The sequence below is a fragment of the Bufo gargarizans genome, unplaced genomic scaffold (assembly GCF_014858855.1).
Source record: "Bufo gargarizans isolate SCDJY-AF-19 unplaced genomic scaffold, ASM1485885v1 original_scaffold_2196_pilon, whole genome shotgun sequence".
NCBI classification, from domain to species: domain Eukaryota; kingdom Metazoa; phylum Chordata; class Amphibia; order Anura; family Bufonidae; genus Bufo; species Bufo gargarizans.
Window position 1 is genome coordinate 50,611 of NW_025334682.1, and position 15,912 is coordinate 66,522.

At 44.5% G+C, this 15,912-nt stretch overlaps 1 protein-coding gene across 1 annotated transcript in view; it reads left to right on the forward strand.

Annotated features, from left to right (window-relative positions):
• The window catches only part of TBCE (tubulin folding cofactor E), a 95,796-nt gene that overhangs the window by 47,948 nt on the left and 31,936 nt on the right, over positions 1 to 15,912 (forward strand). Inside the window, exons 5-6 of the mRNA XM_044274984.1 lie at positions 13,272 to 13,424; positions 15,266 to 15,419. Coding sequence (XP_044130919.1) covers positions 13,272 to 13,424; positions 15,266 to 15,419 — 307 coding nt within the window. The remainder of the gene's footprint in view (positions 1 to 13,271; positions 13,425 to 15,265; positions 15,420 to 15,912) is intronic.

The following is a 15,912-nucleotide window of genomic DNA, read 5'->3' on the forward strand; positions in this document are numbered from 1 at the left end:
GCAGTATAAATACCCCACATATGACCCCACTTTGGAAAGAAGACACCCCAAGGTATTCAATGAGGGGCATGGCGAGTTCCTAGAATTTTAATTTTTTTTGCATAAGTTAGCGGATATTGATTTTTTTTTTGTTTTTTTCTCACAAAGTCTCACTTTCCGCTAACTTAGGACAAAAATTTCAATCTTTCATGGACTCAATATGCCCCTCACGGAATACCTTGGGGTGTCTTCTTTCCGAAATGGGGTCACATGTGGGGTATTTATACTGCCCTGGCTTTTTAGGGGCCCTAAAGCGTGAGAAGAAGTCTGGAATATAAATGTCTAAAAATGTTTACGCATTTGGATTCCGTGAGGGGTATGTTGCGTCCATGTGAGATTTTATTTTTTGACACAAGTTAGTAGAATATGAGACTTTGTAAGAAAAAACAAAAACAAACAAAAAATTTCCGCTAACTTGTGCCCAAAAAAATGTCTGAATGGAGCCTTACCGGGGGGGGGGGGGGTGATCAATGACGGGGGGGTGATCAATGACGGGGGGGGGTGATCAATGACGGGGGGGTGATCAATGACGGGGGGGTGATCAATGACAGGGGGGTGATCACCCATATAGACTCCCTGATCACCCCCCTGGAATCGGCCATTATTGATTCCGCTACCACGGACCACAACGGAAGTCGGAATCCATATCCGGTTCCAGATCGGGATTCTCCGCTAATCCAAACCCGAACTTTAGACGCCGAACTTAAAACAGAAGTTCGCTCATCTCTACTCTTCAATCGGCGCAGGCGCACTGAGAGGCGGCCACTCACTCGGCCGCTCGCTCCTCAATGCGCCTGCGCCGGGTGTAGATGTGACGTCATCGGCGCAGGCGCATTGAGGAGCGAGCGGCCGAGTGAGTGGCCGCCTCTCAGTGCGCCTGCGCCGATTGAAGAGAGGTACGGCTGCGGCGCAGGCGCCAGATATTGAATCAAAACAGGCAGGGCCAGCAGAGAAAGATCCCGTCCGCTGGCCCTGTCAATCAACAAGCAGAGGGGGCGTCATTACCATCGGAGGATGCGGCTGCTACCAGCAAGTAGCCGCCCTACTTGCTGGTAGCAAGGTAATTTACATATTTCAAAAATCGATTTTTAACAAATTCTATTGAACGAAAATCATTAATTAGCTTATGTATGATGAGATCGCAGTGTAGGGATTATTAGTAAAGGAAAAAAAAAATAACGGTTTAATGGGGTGACAGAAGCCCTTTAAAGGGAGTCTTTCTCCTAAAATCCCCATTATGGAACACTAACATCAGGATCTCCATTACATTCCCCATATTAGAATGCTACTTTCCATATTGCTGTACATCGCTGATTTTCCCAGAAAAACACTTTTATTCAATATGTTAATTAGCTTCTGAAAGTGGGGAGAGCACAAGAGTGTTTAATGCGCATGTGGCGGCCCATACATCCCGATCTAGCCGGCCTTGTGCCTCTCCCCATAATGGGGAATGAAGTGCGCAGACGCTGGATTTCTCACTAAGAGGAGGTTGTAATCAGAAGATCCTAGGGCGGGCCAGACGGGTGAAAGGGGAGGGGGTTCGTATGAAAAGCGACGAGGGGCCTGGGCAACGGCTGCATGAATGCCGCCCCTGGGCACCTTCAGAAGCTAATTAACATATTTAATAAAGTGTTTTACTGAGAAAATCGGCGATGGACAGCAATATGGAAGGTAGCATTCTAATATGCGGAATGTAATGGAGAGCCTGATGTTAGTGTTCTATAATGGTGATTTTAGGTGAAAGCCTCCCTTTAAGGTGTGCAAAGTTCATATAGACCACAAGTGGTAATGAGGTGGGATTGGAAAAAAACTGAACTGTGTCATTGTTTTACAGATTTTGTTTGAAGCTACTTTGGAGCAGCTGATCAGCAGGGTGTTGGACCCCTTGGCAATCAGATATAGATGGCCTGTCCTGAGGATAGGCCATTAATATAAAAATCTTGGACAACCACTTTAACTTTTTTTTTAAAGAGAACCTTTCATCTGGCAATACATTGTGAACTAAGTGTCATGATATATACAGCAGTGCCCAGGGATCTCACTGCACTTAGTATTATCCCTGGGCGTCGCTCCGTCCTCCTGCTATACCCTCCGGTATGTTCGGTCACTTCTTTATAGTAGGCGGAGACTTAGGGAACTTGGTTATAGTAGGATTAGTCTGCCCTTGTTCTGGGCGTCTCCTTCTCCCAGGCTGTAGAGCTGGCCAATCGCAGCGCAGCACTCACAGCCTGGGAGTTTTTTTCTCCCAGGCTGTGAGCGCTGCGCTGCGATTGGCCAGCGCTACAGCCTTGCAGAAGGAGACGCCCAGGAGAACAAGGGCATTCTCCTCCTACTATAACCAAGTGACCAAACATACCGGAGGGCATAGCACATTTCGTGATATTTCGTGATGGGCATAGTGAGTTCATGGAAGTTTTTATTTTTTGTCACAAGTTAGTGGAATATGAGACTTTGTAAGAAAAAATAAAAATAAATCCTTATTTTCTGCTAACTTGTGCCAAAAAAAATAAAAAATTCTAGGAACTCGCCATGCCCCTCGCGGAATAGCTTGGTGTGTCTTCTTTCCAAAATGGGGTCACTTGTCGGGTAGTTATACTGCCCTGGCATTTTAGGGGGCCCTAATGCGTGAGTAGTAGTTTGAAATTCAAATGTGTAAAAAATGTCCTGTGAAATCCTAAAGGTGCTCTTAAGAATTTGGGCTCCTTTGCCCACCTAGGCTGCAAAAAAGTGTCACATGTGGTATCGCCGTACTCAGAAGGAGTAGGGCTATGTGTTTTGGGGTGTATTTTTACATATACCCATGCTGGGTGAGAGAAATATCTCTCTAAAAGTCAACTTTTCCCATTTTATTATACAAAGTTGTCATTTGACACAGATATTTATCTCACCCAGCATGGGTATATGTAAAAAGACACCCCAAAACACATTGCCCAACTTCTCCTGAGTACGGCGATACCACATGTGTGACACTTTTTTTGCAGCCTAGATGCGCAAAGGGGCCCAAATTCCTTTTAGGAGGGCATTTGGATTCCAGACTTCTTTTCACGCTTTAGGGCCCCTAAAATGCCAGGGCAGTATAAATACCCCACATGTGACCCTATTTTGGAAAGAAGACACACCAAGGTATTCCATGAGGGGCATGGCGAGTTCATAGAAGGTTATTTTTATGGGGCACAAGTTAGCGGAAATTGATATATATATATATATAGATATATATATATATATATATATATATATATATATATATATATATTTTTTTTTTTTTTTTTCTCACAAAGTCTCCCTTTCCGCTAACTTGGGACAAAAATTTCAATCTTTCATGGACTCAATATGCCCCTCAGCGAATACCTTGGGGTGTCTCCGCAATCATTACATGTATGGCCAGCATACTATTCTTCTTATATTCAGCATACGGGTAATGAGATTTTTTCTTTTTTCATTCAGCCTCTGGGCTGAAAGAAAAAATGAACGGCACAGATTTCTTCATTCGCATCGATCAATGTGGATGAAAAAATCTCTGCCCAAAAAAAAGAGGAGGGAAAAGGCGTCTGCCAGGACATAGGAGCTCCGCCCAACATCCATACCCACTTAGCTCGTATGCCCTGGCAAACCCGATTTCTCCATTCACATCAATCCAGCCTTTTGCTAAAAGAATCAGTCACTTATTTATGTTGCCCTTAGTTAGGACACCATAAAACTGGTGACAGGTTCCCTTTAAATATACAAAGTGTTTGCCAAAGCATATGAACACCGCCGCCCCCTCAGCTCATAAGCCTCGGCAAACGTATCTTTTTTTACTGCAGAGGAGAAATCTTGTCTTGCATACACCAACTTTTGTGTAATCTTACAGCAGCGCAATGCTTCTGTCAGAATGCACATCAGTGCTGCAGCTGGTTCATCGGTTGGTCCACCTAGAAGGTAAAAAAGAAAAAAACCAGGCCGCAACGCAAGAAATTTATTAACATGAACTTTATAATAACATTTGAACAGAACATTAATTTTATTGAACTTTTGGAACAGAACATTAACCTTTTTGCTTACCGGTGATTTTTATTTATTTTTTGCTTTTTTACCTTTTTTTTATAGGACAAACTTCTCCTTCCCCATGGGACAATGTGCAAAGCGCAAATCGCCCAGAGATGTGGCGAAGTACATTATGCACTTTGTCCCAGGTGAAAGGAGAGGTTTCCAGCAGCTGTGAGTGAAAGGGCCCTAACAGCCCTGCGTGCCTGTCCTGTGTAACGTAATCCCTATGCTAATAGTGTACCTGTGTGTGGTACTTCCTAAGCATAGGGCAGAGTGGTCAGGGCAGTCAGGACAGAAATAGCGGGTGTCGCGCCTTATTCCACTCCTGCTACAGACACAACATCTTTTTCGGGGTGGCGCTTGGGTTGAGGTACCAGCAACGACATTGAGGAAATGTTGCTCGTGTAGACGGCTCACTACACTGGTGGATGGGGCCACGGAACCTCCTGGATACAGGAGGTTTTCGATGATCTCTTCCTGAAATTTGAGGAAGGATCCTGTTCTCCCAGCCTTACTGTAGAGAACAAAACTATTATATACAGCCAATTGAATTAAATATACAGACACCTTATTATACCAGCGTCTGGTGCGGCGGGACACTAAATAAGGAGCCAACATTTGGTCATTGAAGTCCACCGCTCCCATGAGCAAATTATAGTCGTGGACCGAGAGGGGCTTTTCAATGACACTGGTTGCTCGTTCTATTTGTATTGTCGTGTCTGCGTGAATGGAGGAGAGCATGTAAACGTCACGCTTGTCTCTCCATTTCACCGCGATCAGTTCTTCGTTACACAAGGCAGCCCTCTCCCCCCTCGCAAGACGGGTGGTAACGAGCCGTTGAGGGAAGCCCTGGCGACTAGGTCGCGCGGTGCCACAGCAGCCAATCTGTTCTAGGAACAAATGCCTGAAGAGGGGCACACTTGTGTAGAAATTGTCCACATAAAGATGGTACTTGCCAAATAAGGGTGACACCAAGTCCCAGACTGTCTTCCCACTGCTCCCCAGGTAGTCAGGGCAACCGACCGGCTCCAGGGTCTGATCTTTACCCTCATAGATCCGAAATTTGTGGTTATAGCCTGTGGCCCTTTCACAGAGCTTATACAATTTGACCCCATACTGGGCGCGCTTGCTTGGGATGTATTGTTTGAAGCCAAGGCGCCCGGTAAAATGTATAAGGGACTCGTCTACGCAGATGTTTTGCTCAGGGGTATACAAATCTGCAAATTTGGTGTTAAGGTGGTCTATGAGGGGCCGAATTTTGTGGAGCCGGTCAAAAGCTGGGTGGCCTCTGGGACGGGAGGTGCTGTTGTCGTGGACCAATATGACCACAATTCATGCTTTTTTGTTAGGCCCATGTTGAGGAAAAGGCCCAGAATTTTTTTTTATTCGGAAACTTGGACGGGTTTCCACTGGAAAGACAGGGAATAATAGCTTCCCGGGTTGGCGGCTATAAATTGAGTGGCATACCGATTTGTTTCTGCCACGACTAAGTCCAAGAGCTCCGCAGTCAAGAACAGCTAAAAAAATCCCAGTGCCGAACTGATCTGAGCTGTCTCAACCCGAACTCCAGACTGGGCGGTGAAAGGGGGAACTACTGGTGCGGCTGAAGTTGGGGGCTGCCAATCAGGGTTTGCCAGCACCTCAGGGACTCTATGGGCTCTACGGACCTGTCTGTGCGGTGGCTTCAACTGCCCTTCTGGTGCTCGCCACTTCACCATGTTGTACGGCAGTGCTGGTACTAGGTATAGGATGGGCTGCGCTGCTGGTGTATGCCTCACCAAGTAATCTGACAGCGCCAGCCCCACTCTGCTGCCCTTGAAGCGGATCCTGCGCAACCTGTGGTCTAGCAACACGGGGCAGGGTACGCTTGGTGGTATCGGGGACCTCAACCTCCTCGTCCGAACTTTGGGTAAGACTGCCACTGCTTTCTACAGGTTCATATTCTGACCCACTGGATTCGTCAGATGAGGGTTCCCATTCCTCATCCGACTGGGTCAGAAGCCTGTAGGGCTCCTCAGAAGAATATCCCTTATTTGCCATTTGGTCAACTAAATTTAGAGGGTATTCCCTGAGACTACCCAAGAAAAGAAGCAAGCCTGTCTTACAAATGGGAGGCTAGCGAAGTACCGGAAGCCGCTGCGACTGATAAAAAATATCAAAACAGATTTTTTGATCGCCGCAGCGCTTGTGAAGTGATTGTGCAGTGATCAAAAACCCCAAAAAATTTTTGTCACTGCGCCGGGGCGGATGTGGGTGAACGCACGTGTGGGCGACCGATCAGGCCTGATCGGGCAAACACTGCGTTTTGGGTGGAGGGCGAGCTAAGGTGACACTAATACTATTATAGATCTGACTGTGATCAGTTCTGATCACTTAGGGCTGTTTCACACGAGCGGATGCCGTGCGTGACATCCGCTCCGCGAATGACAGCCAAGACCCGATGCAGACTGCAGAGGCACGGAGCATTAACATGATTGATAATGCTCAGTGCCTCTCTGTGACCTCTTTACTATGAAGTCACTGTAACAACTTATCTCGCTGTGATTTCGTAATAAAGAGGTCACAGAGAGGCACTGAGCATTATCAGTCATGTTAATGCTCCGTGCCTCTGCAGTCTGCATCGGGTCTTGGCTGTCATTCACAGAGCGGATGTCACGCATGGCATCCGCTCGTGTGAAACAGCCCTTACAGATACTATAAAAGCACCAATGCTGATTAGTGATACGCTAATCAGCGAATCAGTGACTGCGGTGCAGTGGGCTGGGCGCTAACTGCCTAACAAAGGGGCCTAAACTATCCTAAACCTAACCGTCAATACTAGTTAAAAAAAAATATAGTGACCGTTTACACTGATCACTTTTTTTGACAGGGGTGACCAAGGAGTTAATTGGGGTGATCTGGGGCTAAGTGTACTGTTGGTATGTACTCGCTGTGAACTGTGCTCCTCTGCTGGAACCAACCAACGAAAAGGATCAGCAGAGGAGCACAGAAGCCATGTAACACCTTATATTTATAAATATAAGGTGTTATATGGCTTCCGATTTAAAAATAATCAGCCTGCTAGTGACGATCATTGGCTGGCAGGCTGATGACGAACTTGTCCTCTAACTTTTGCTGGCCCGCAATGCGCGGGCCGGCTGTGAGCGTAATCTCGCGCCTCGCGAGATGACGCGCCGGTGCATGAAGGTGCCTGAGTCAACCGCCTCCGGAACGCGATCCTGCGTTAGGCGGTCCGGAGGCGGTTAATAACTATGTTGCTATTTAAGGCGTTTTGACAAGACAAGTTGCAGATTTTTTTTTTTTGCCCATCAATTTGGAGTACATAAAAGTTAGTAATTAGTATTATTATACCAAGTCCATCTACATGTATGTGGTAATCGGTTAAAAGATATGCCCCCAAAGTCTGATAGGTGCAGGTCCCACCTATCCTTAAAACAGACACCGCAGAGTGATGGCGGGTGCATCATGCATGCGTTGCTGCCATTCATTTCTGTGGGAGTGCTGAAAACAGCCTTGCGCTGGCTCGGCTATTTCCGTAAGCCCCATCGAAGTGAACGCAGCGGTGCCCGCGCTTGCGCTTCCCATTCATTTTAATGGGACCTCGGAAAATAGCGGAGCGTGACACTTGTCTATTTTTGGCACTCCTGTAAAAATGAATGGAGGGCAGCCGTGAATGCACAGTCGTCACTTTTCAAAGGCTCTGTTTCAAGAATATCAGACATTGGCTGCATATACTAGCAACAACCCCTTTCTTTAAGGTAAAACTTTCTCTGGAAAATGTTAACTTAAATAGGTTGTCTCACTTTGGCCTGGACTGTGGGGACACGCATGTGAAACAGCTTTTGTCCCGGCCATCTCGTATCTACGCTGCAGCAGTGGCCGGTAAACCCTGGAAACAACCGATGTATAATGTGATGGAAAAATGAATCAAGCCAGCAAAGGAAGGCATTATGGAGAATCACAGTCCAATATTAGGTGCTGTGTACTTTCTATGATGAATGCCATTTGCTGGAGTGACACAACCCCTTTAAATCATTTTTAGAATAATTATTTTGTTATGTACAATGTTCTGTATTTGTTCCTTTAAAGGACTTACAGAAAGAATATTAAAGGTGATATTTGAGAAAAATCTGTTTAATGAACAGATGCTAGATAGCAGGTAATGCAGATTGTGATGAGACAATAAGCAATATATCCTACATAGGCATACAGTTATTGTGATAAATGAATACATGATAGGTAACCCCTTACAGTGTATATTACAAATGTACCATAAAAACATATAACATCAGTAGGATATTATAGACTGCAAAACCAGCTTCCAACACGTTTTGCCGTTGGCCTCCTGAGGCCCCTTATCTGCTGCCTAGTATGTGAGTATTGACGTTTTTTAAAGGGTAACTGAGTTTTCGAGCTTCACAAAATGAACTGCTTTTGCTGGTCACAGCCTATGCCTCCAGTCTCCCCCGACACTCTGGTCTGCTTATTTTGACTAGTTGTCCCAGTGTGCTGCCCCTGCATCCAGCAGTTCTCCTCGGCCTGGGGGCATGTCCAAATACAAGCAGTCTGCCAGTATTATACTGCTCTAGAATTCCTTTCCCATGCTACTTGGCCAATCACCAATAAGCGTTATCCCAATACCTGCCGTCTTGTTTTCCCTTACCACCTGGACACACTGATTACATGCTTGAGGTATTGTAACCGTGTGCTGCTAACCCAGCTGGAATCCCAATCCTCAGCACACATGGTGTGTAAGAGGTTATGCTCACAGAACACAAGAGGCACTATTAATCACAGCACAGAAACTGATGCAGAGTCAGTCCAGTGAGAGATTCTGACTAATAAACTAAAACCAAAACATGCACTCAAGCAGTTCATAAATTAATTCGGACTGTGGTAACAAATGCACCTACGGTGTGCTGGCGGGAAGGTGCGGCTGTCATACACAGATAACAGCAGTCGGAGACGCTGAGTATTCTGCTGTATTCAGACGCAAAGCTTTGTACGCTGAGTTTAAGCTCACACTTCAGTTACTTGGTCAGTTATTGTGAGCCAAAGCCAGTAGTGAAGCCTACACAGAGATCAGATGTAATGTGTGTGTTTTAGACCCACTCCTGGTTTTGGCTGCAAATAACTGATGGAAATGACTGACCAAATAATGGAAGATTGAACCTAGCCTTAAAATGTCACTGAGCTCTGGAGACAGCCTATGATGAAAGACATGCCCAGTTCCTTCAGCTCTCCTTGCTGCTGAGGACGGAATTTACCTAGTAGTGAGTGGAAAGCAACATTGCTAGAAGGGAGACCTTAGTGGCAGGGATTTGAAAAGTGTTTTTAGGTTGGATAGTGTTCTAAAGGTTTGTTCAGGATCATGTATAAAGTGACCTTGGAGATAAAGGTGCTTGAAAAGTCAGTGACTATTTAAGTATTTTTATACCCTGTTCCTGATGTTTTCAATAAAGACTGTATTTATTATATCTTATTTGGTCTGTTCATTGTTGAAAGCATTTATACATTCCCATTATATTGCGTGTTTATGCCTACAGTATAGGTTATTGATTTAAAAACAGGAATAAATTGCAAGAAATAATGCTTTCATTATCCCATTTATAATGATATCCATTAGATCACTAGAACAATAATCTGCATAAGGATATGTACTGGAGATCAAAACATGTTTCTCTTTTTATAAACCTTGTCCCACAAATGGGACATTACAATACAGAATCCGTGAACTGAGAGACCTCGGTTTATTGCTCCAGCAGACTGCTACGCACCCAAGCTAAGATGTCAGGACTGTTCAGTGTTGCGTGTCCCAGTGTTTGAGAGAGCAACAACGAACTGAAATGACAGGAAGAGGTGCACAGTGGCGAACCTATGCACGGATAAATTGTTTGACTAGAAAAATGGCACAGTGATACATTAAGTACTGCAGGTGAAATAGTACTTAACATCCCAAGCCTAGGATGGCAAACACTGTCTACACAAACCATCAGAAGCCGTTTGCACAACACTGGGCTATGAGCCAGAAGTTCAGCTAAAGGACTTCCATTGACCTCACGCCGCTGCTTTCAAATGCTATCATGGTGCACAGCAAAATGGCGATAGATGCTGGAATGGAGGTCTATCCTCTTCAGCCATGAGTCATGCTTTTTTTCTACGATACAGTAATAGCCGGAGATTGGTCTGGAGACCACATGGGAATTGCCAAGAAGAGGTCTTCACCTCACAACATTCCTACTCCCAGGTATATGTGGCGTGGTATAATACAGTGGGGCAAAAAAGTATTTTGTCAGCCACCAATTGTTCACCCACTTAAAAAGACGAGGCCTGTAATTTTCATCATAGGTATACCTCAACTATGAGAGACATAATGAGAAAAAAAATCCAGAAATTCACATTGTCAGATTTTTTTTTTTAAAGAATTTATTTGCAAATTATAGTGGAAAATATGTATTTGGTCTATAACAAAAGTTCATCTCAATACTTGGATATATACTCTTTGTTGGCAATGACAGAGGTCAAAAGTTTTCTGTAGGTATTCACAAGGTTTTCACACACTGTTGCTAGTATTTTGGCCCATTCCTCCATGCAGATCTCCTCTAGAGCAGTGATGTTTTGGGGCTGTCGCTGGGCAACACGGACTTTCAACTCCCTCCAAAGGTTTTCTATGGGATTGAGATCTGGAGACTGACTAGGCCACTCTAAGACCTTGAAATGCTTCTTATGAAGCAACTCCTTCGTTGCCCAGGCAGTGTGTTTGGGATCATTGTCATGCTGAAAGCCCCAGCCACGTTTCATCTTCAGTGCCCTTGCTGATGGAAGGAGGTTTTCTTTCAAAATCTCACGATACATAGCCCCATTCATTCATTCTTTCCTTTACACGGATCAGTGGTCCGGGTCTCTTTGCAGAAAAACAGCCCCAAAGCATGATGTTTCCACCCCCATGCTGCTCAGTAGGTATGGTGTTCTTTGGTTGCTTCTCAGCATGTTTTCTCCTCCAAACACGACAAGTTGAGTTTTTACCCAAAAGTTCTACTTTGGTTTCACCTGACCATATGACATTCTCCCAATCCTCTTCTGGATCATCCAAATGCTCTCTAGCAAACTTCAGACGGGCCCGGACATGTACTGGCTTAAGCAGGGGGACATGTCTGGCACTGCAGGATTTGAGTCCCTGGCGGCATAGTGTGTTACTGATGGTAGCCTTTGTTACTTTTTTCCCAGCTCTCTGCAGGTCATTCACTAGGTTCCCCCGTCTGGTTCTGGGATTTTTGCTCACCGTTCTTGTCATCATTTTGACCCCACGGGGTGAGAACTTCCGTGGATCCCCAGATCGAGGGAGATTATCAGTGGTCTTGTATGTCTTCCATTTTCTAATAATTGCTCTTACAGTTGATTTCTTCACACCAAGCTGCTTGCCTATTGCAGATTCAGTCTTCCCAGCCTGGTGCAGGTCTACAATTTTGTGTCTGGTGTCCTTCAACAGCTCTTTGGTCTTGGCCATAGTGGAGTTTGGAGTGGGACTGTTTGAGGTTGTGGACAGGTGTCTTTTATACTGATAACAAGTTCAAACAGGTGCCATTAATACAGATAACGAGTGCAGGACAGAGGAGCCTCTTAAACAATAAGTTACAGGTCTGTGAATGCCAGAAATCTTGCTTATTTGTAGGTGACCAAATACTTATTTTACCGAGGAATTTGCCCATTAATTCATTATAAATCCTACAATGTGATTTCCTGTATTCTTTCCCCCCATTCTGTCTCTCATAGTTGAGGTGTACCTATGATGCCAATTACCTGCCTCTCTCATCTGTTTAAGTGGGAGAACTTGCACAATTGGTGGCTGACTGAATACTTTTTTTCCCCACTGTATATAGTAACTGACCCCTTTTCGTTTTTGTTTCAGAGGCACTAACAGCTTAGTGTTACATTGATTTGGTCATGGAACTATTTGTATGGTCATCTTTCCGAAGTATCCCTTTTTTCAACAGGACAACTTCAGGCCACATGTTGCTCGTTCTACTGTGAGCAGCCTACATGGCCTAAACTTACTTCCACGGCCTGCAGGTTCTCCGGACTTGCCTCCCATTGAGCACATCTGGGATGTTATTGGTCACAATTGTAAAGGGTGCTACCAGCAACAGATCATGATGATTTGTGTGCATACAGCATGGCAGAACATTCCTCAGACAACCAATAATAACCTGGTTAATAGCATGCCATAGTGCACATCATTTATACTGAAAAAATGGAGATGTTTTGAATATTTCATTTCCATTTTTTCATCATTTGCATATCATTAACATATCTATTAATCCTGTCTTTTCCTAAAGTTTCCTTTGAGATCAGCTGAAACGTTGCAGAAGCATGGGTGAATAAAGAAGTCCACTTTTTTCACTTTAAAGGGGCGTTTCATGCTCCGATGCTCTCCTTTGCCATGCGCTGAATCGCATAGGGCAAAGGCATTTTATGGAGTTCCAGGGACGTAGTGGGCTCTCCATGGGTAAGCTAGGCGGAGGCTTTTGCCTAGCAGTATTCCCAGTGACTTCTTCGGCTCTGATGGGCAGGCTTTAGCGCTGCTCTAGCCTGTAAAATGCTCTGATGCTCATATCACAGGGGCCAGAGGGGTGATCCCCTTTAACTGGAGTGCTGCCTTTTACTTCCATTAAATAGTTAGATTAGATAGATAGTGTCGGTGCTGTTTGCGTTGTACACCATTGAGCACATCCTGGCAGTCATGCAGGTACAGATGGATTCAGTGGTCACAGTGACTGCCTTTGCTGTATGTGCAGGCACTATTCTCTCTGTTCTAATGTACACAGTGGGGGGGAGATTGGCCTTGCCCCAGTTGCCGCTTCGCTGCACAATGAAGTAGAGGCATATGCAAGGCATGGCAGTTGTAGTTAGTAAACAGCCTCTCTAGTAACATCATGTGTACATCCACTGAATCCCTCCTACATTCTCTGCCATTCAGAGCAACTTGGAGGGGAAAGAAGGATGCAGCAAAGAGACGTTTTTATTCTAGTGATAGACTTTAAACCGTTTCCATGTACATTTATACATGTCTTCCTGTGGACATTAAGTAACTGGCATTCCAGAAATGTATTTGTGTATTATTATTATTATTATTATTACTACTAATCTACAAAATGTAAAGCGAGATTAATAACGTGGTACTGTGTGTCCTGTAATTTCTTTTACAGTGGTCTTTTATCAATGAGTTGAACAAACTTAGCAATTTGCAGTCTTTAAATTGCCAGAATAACCCACTAATGGATTCTGACAAGAACCCGGAAACTGTCCGACAGCTTGTAATTGCAAAGATAGCAAGGCTAACCGTTTTAAACAGGACTGAGGTAGGTGTTGATTTTTCCTGGGGCCTCATTATCCTTACAGACTGTCACAAATCTATTCTCAGTGCTACGTTTTATAAATGAGCGCAGCTCTGTCACAGTAATTTTGATAGCAACCATTGAATGTATGGACCGGACTAAAGTCTACAGACATGTCATACATTTGATAGAAAAAAATACAATAGACCTGCGCTCATATATTTATAGTAAGCAGCATTTCCCTAATGTCAGAGCTTGAGAACAGATCTGTGACACACAATACATTAAAGGGAGTCTGTCACGTCATTTCAGACATACAGTACAGACCAAAAGTTTGGACACCCCTTCTCATTCAAAGAGTTTTCTTTATTTTCATGACTGAAAATTGTAGATTCACACTGAAGGCATCAAAACTATGAATTAACACATGTGGAATTATATACATAACAAAAAAGTGTGAAACCACTGAAAATGTCATATTCTAGGTTCTTCAAAGTAGCCACCTTTTGCTTTGCACACTCTTGGCATTCTCTTGATGAGCTTCAAGAGATAGTCCTCTGAAATGGTCTTCCAACAGTCTTGAAGGAGTTCCCAGAGATGCTTAGCACTTGTTGGCCCTTTTGCCTTCACTCTGCGGTCCAGCTCACCCCAAACCATCTCGATTGGGTACAGGTGCGGTGACTGTGGAGGCCAGGTCATCTGGCGCAGCACCCCATCACTCTCCTTCATGCTCAAATAGCCCTTACACAGCCTGGAGGTGTGTTTGGGGTCATTGTCCTATTGAAAAATAAATGATGGTCCAACTAAACGCAAACTGGATGGAATAGCATGCCGCTGCAAGATGCTGTGGTAGCCATGCTGGTTCAGTATGCCTTCAATTTTGAATAAATCCCCAACAGTAATACCAGCAAAGCACCCCCACACCATCACACCTCCTCCTCCATGCTTCACGGTGGGATCTGGGCATGTAGAGTCCATCCGTTCACCTTTTCTGCGTTGCACAAAGACACGGTGGTTGGAACCAAAGATCTAAAATTTTGACTCATCAGACCAAAGCACAGATTTCCACTGGTCTAATGTCCATTCTTTGTGTTCTTTAGCCCAAACAAGTCTCTTCTGCTTGTTGCCTGTCCTTAGCAGTGGTTTCCTAGCAGATATTCTACCACTTTGCTGTTCCAAGTGCCCAGGCTGGGCGGGCTTTGCTGTTCAAACTGTACGAGCCCGCCACCTTTCCCACCTTTCGGCTCCTCCTCTAGCATCCCAAGGAAGCCTTTTGAGCAGAATAAAAGTGCTTTTCCTGGACATAGACTAAAGACTCAAAGTACACACAGGTATGTCTGGAATGAGTTTGCAATCTGCTTTGGGGCTATGCTGTTATAATGGTGAAATTGAGGTGACAGACTCTCTTTAAAATTCAAAATATCCTGTGCTCTCTTCAATAATCTTAAAGGGGTTGTGCAGCGATTTATATTGATGTCCTATTGTCAGGATAGGTCATCAATATCAGATCAGTGGGCTTTTGACACCTGGCGCCCCCATCGATTAGCTGTTTGAAGAGGAGGTGGTGCTCCATGCAAGCGCTACTTCCTGTTCATTACACTGCACTTTATCTCGGAAGTGCAGTGTAATGACAAGTACTTGCTACATTCACTTGAATGGAGCAAGTACTTGTGATTACACTACTACACCACTCCACAGCTCCCATGGAGCACCTCCTACTTGTCAAACAGCTGATAGGCAGGGTGTTAGACCCCCGATCCGAGGATAGGTCATCAATATAAATCGCTGCACAATCCCTTTAATGAACATAGTCCTAGAGTACTACTGTAATGTGTCCTGTACAATATTCTTGTGCTATGTAACAGATTATTCCACAAGAAAGAAAGGGAGCTGAACTCGACTACAGAAAAATGTTTGGCACTGAATGGTTAAAATCTGGTGGAAATCGGAACACTGACCTTAATAACCCAACCATGGAGTTTCTGACAGAACATCCTCGATACAGTGAACTTATAGAAAGTAAGAAATCCTTTTGTTGTATTTTTAAATAACGTATTCAAGTATTTGTAAATAAAGGAAATAAATTACCCCCAGTTAATGTTGTAGGCTACTTTCACACTACCGTTTTTGCTGGATCCGGCAGGGTTCAGCAAAAACGCTTCCGTTACTGATAATACAACCATCTGCATCCGTTAGGAACGGATCCGGTTGTATTATCTTTAACATACCCAAGACGGATCCGTCATGAACTCCATTCTCCGTTGAAAGTGTGGGTCCCCATTGACTTGCAGTGTGGGTTATGATGGGTCCGTTTTGCTCCGCATCCCAGGACGGAAAGCAAACCGCAGCATGCTGCAGTTTGCTCTCCGGTATGTGAACGGAATGAGTCTATTTCCGGTATTGAGAACCTATGACTGATCTCACTACAGGAAAATAGAAACGCTAGTATGAAAGTATGCCTAGAAGTTTAGACCTAGATAAAAATTTCACCCTTTAGAATGCTCGAGAATTT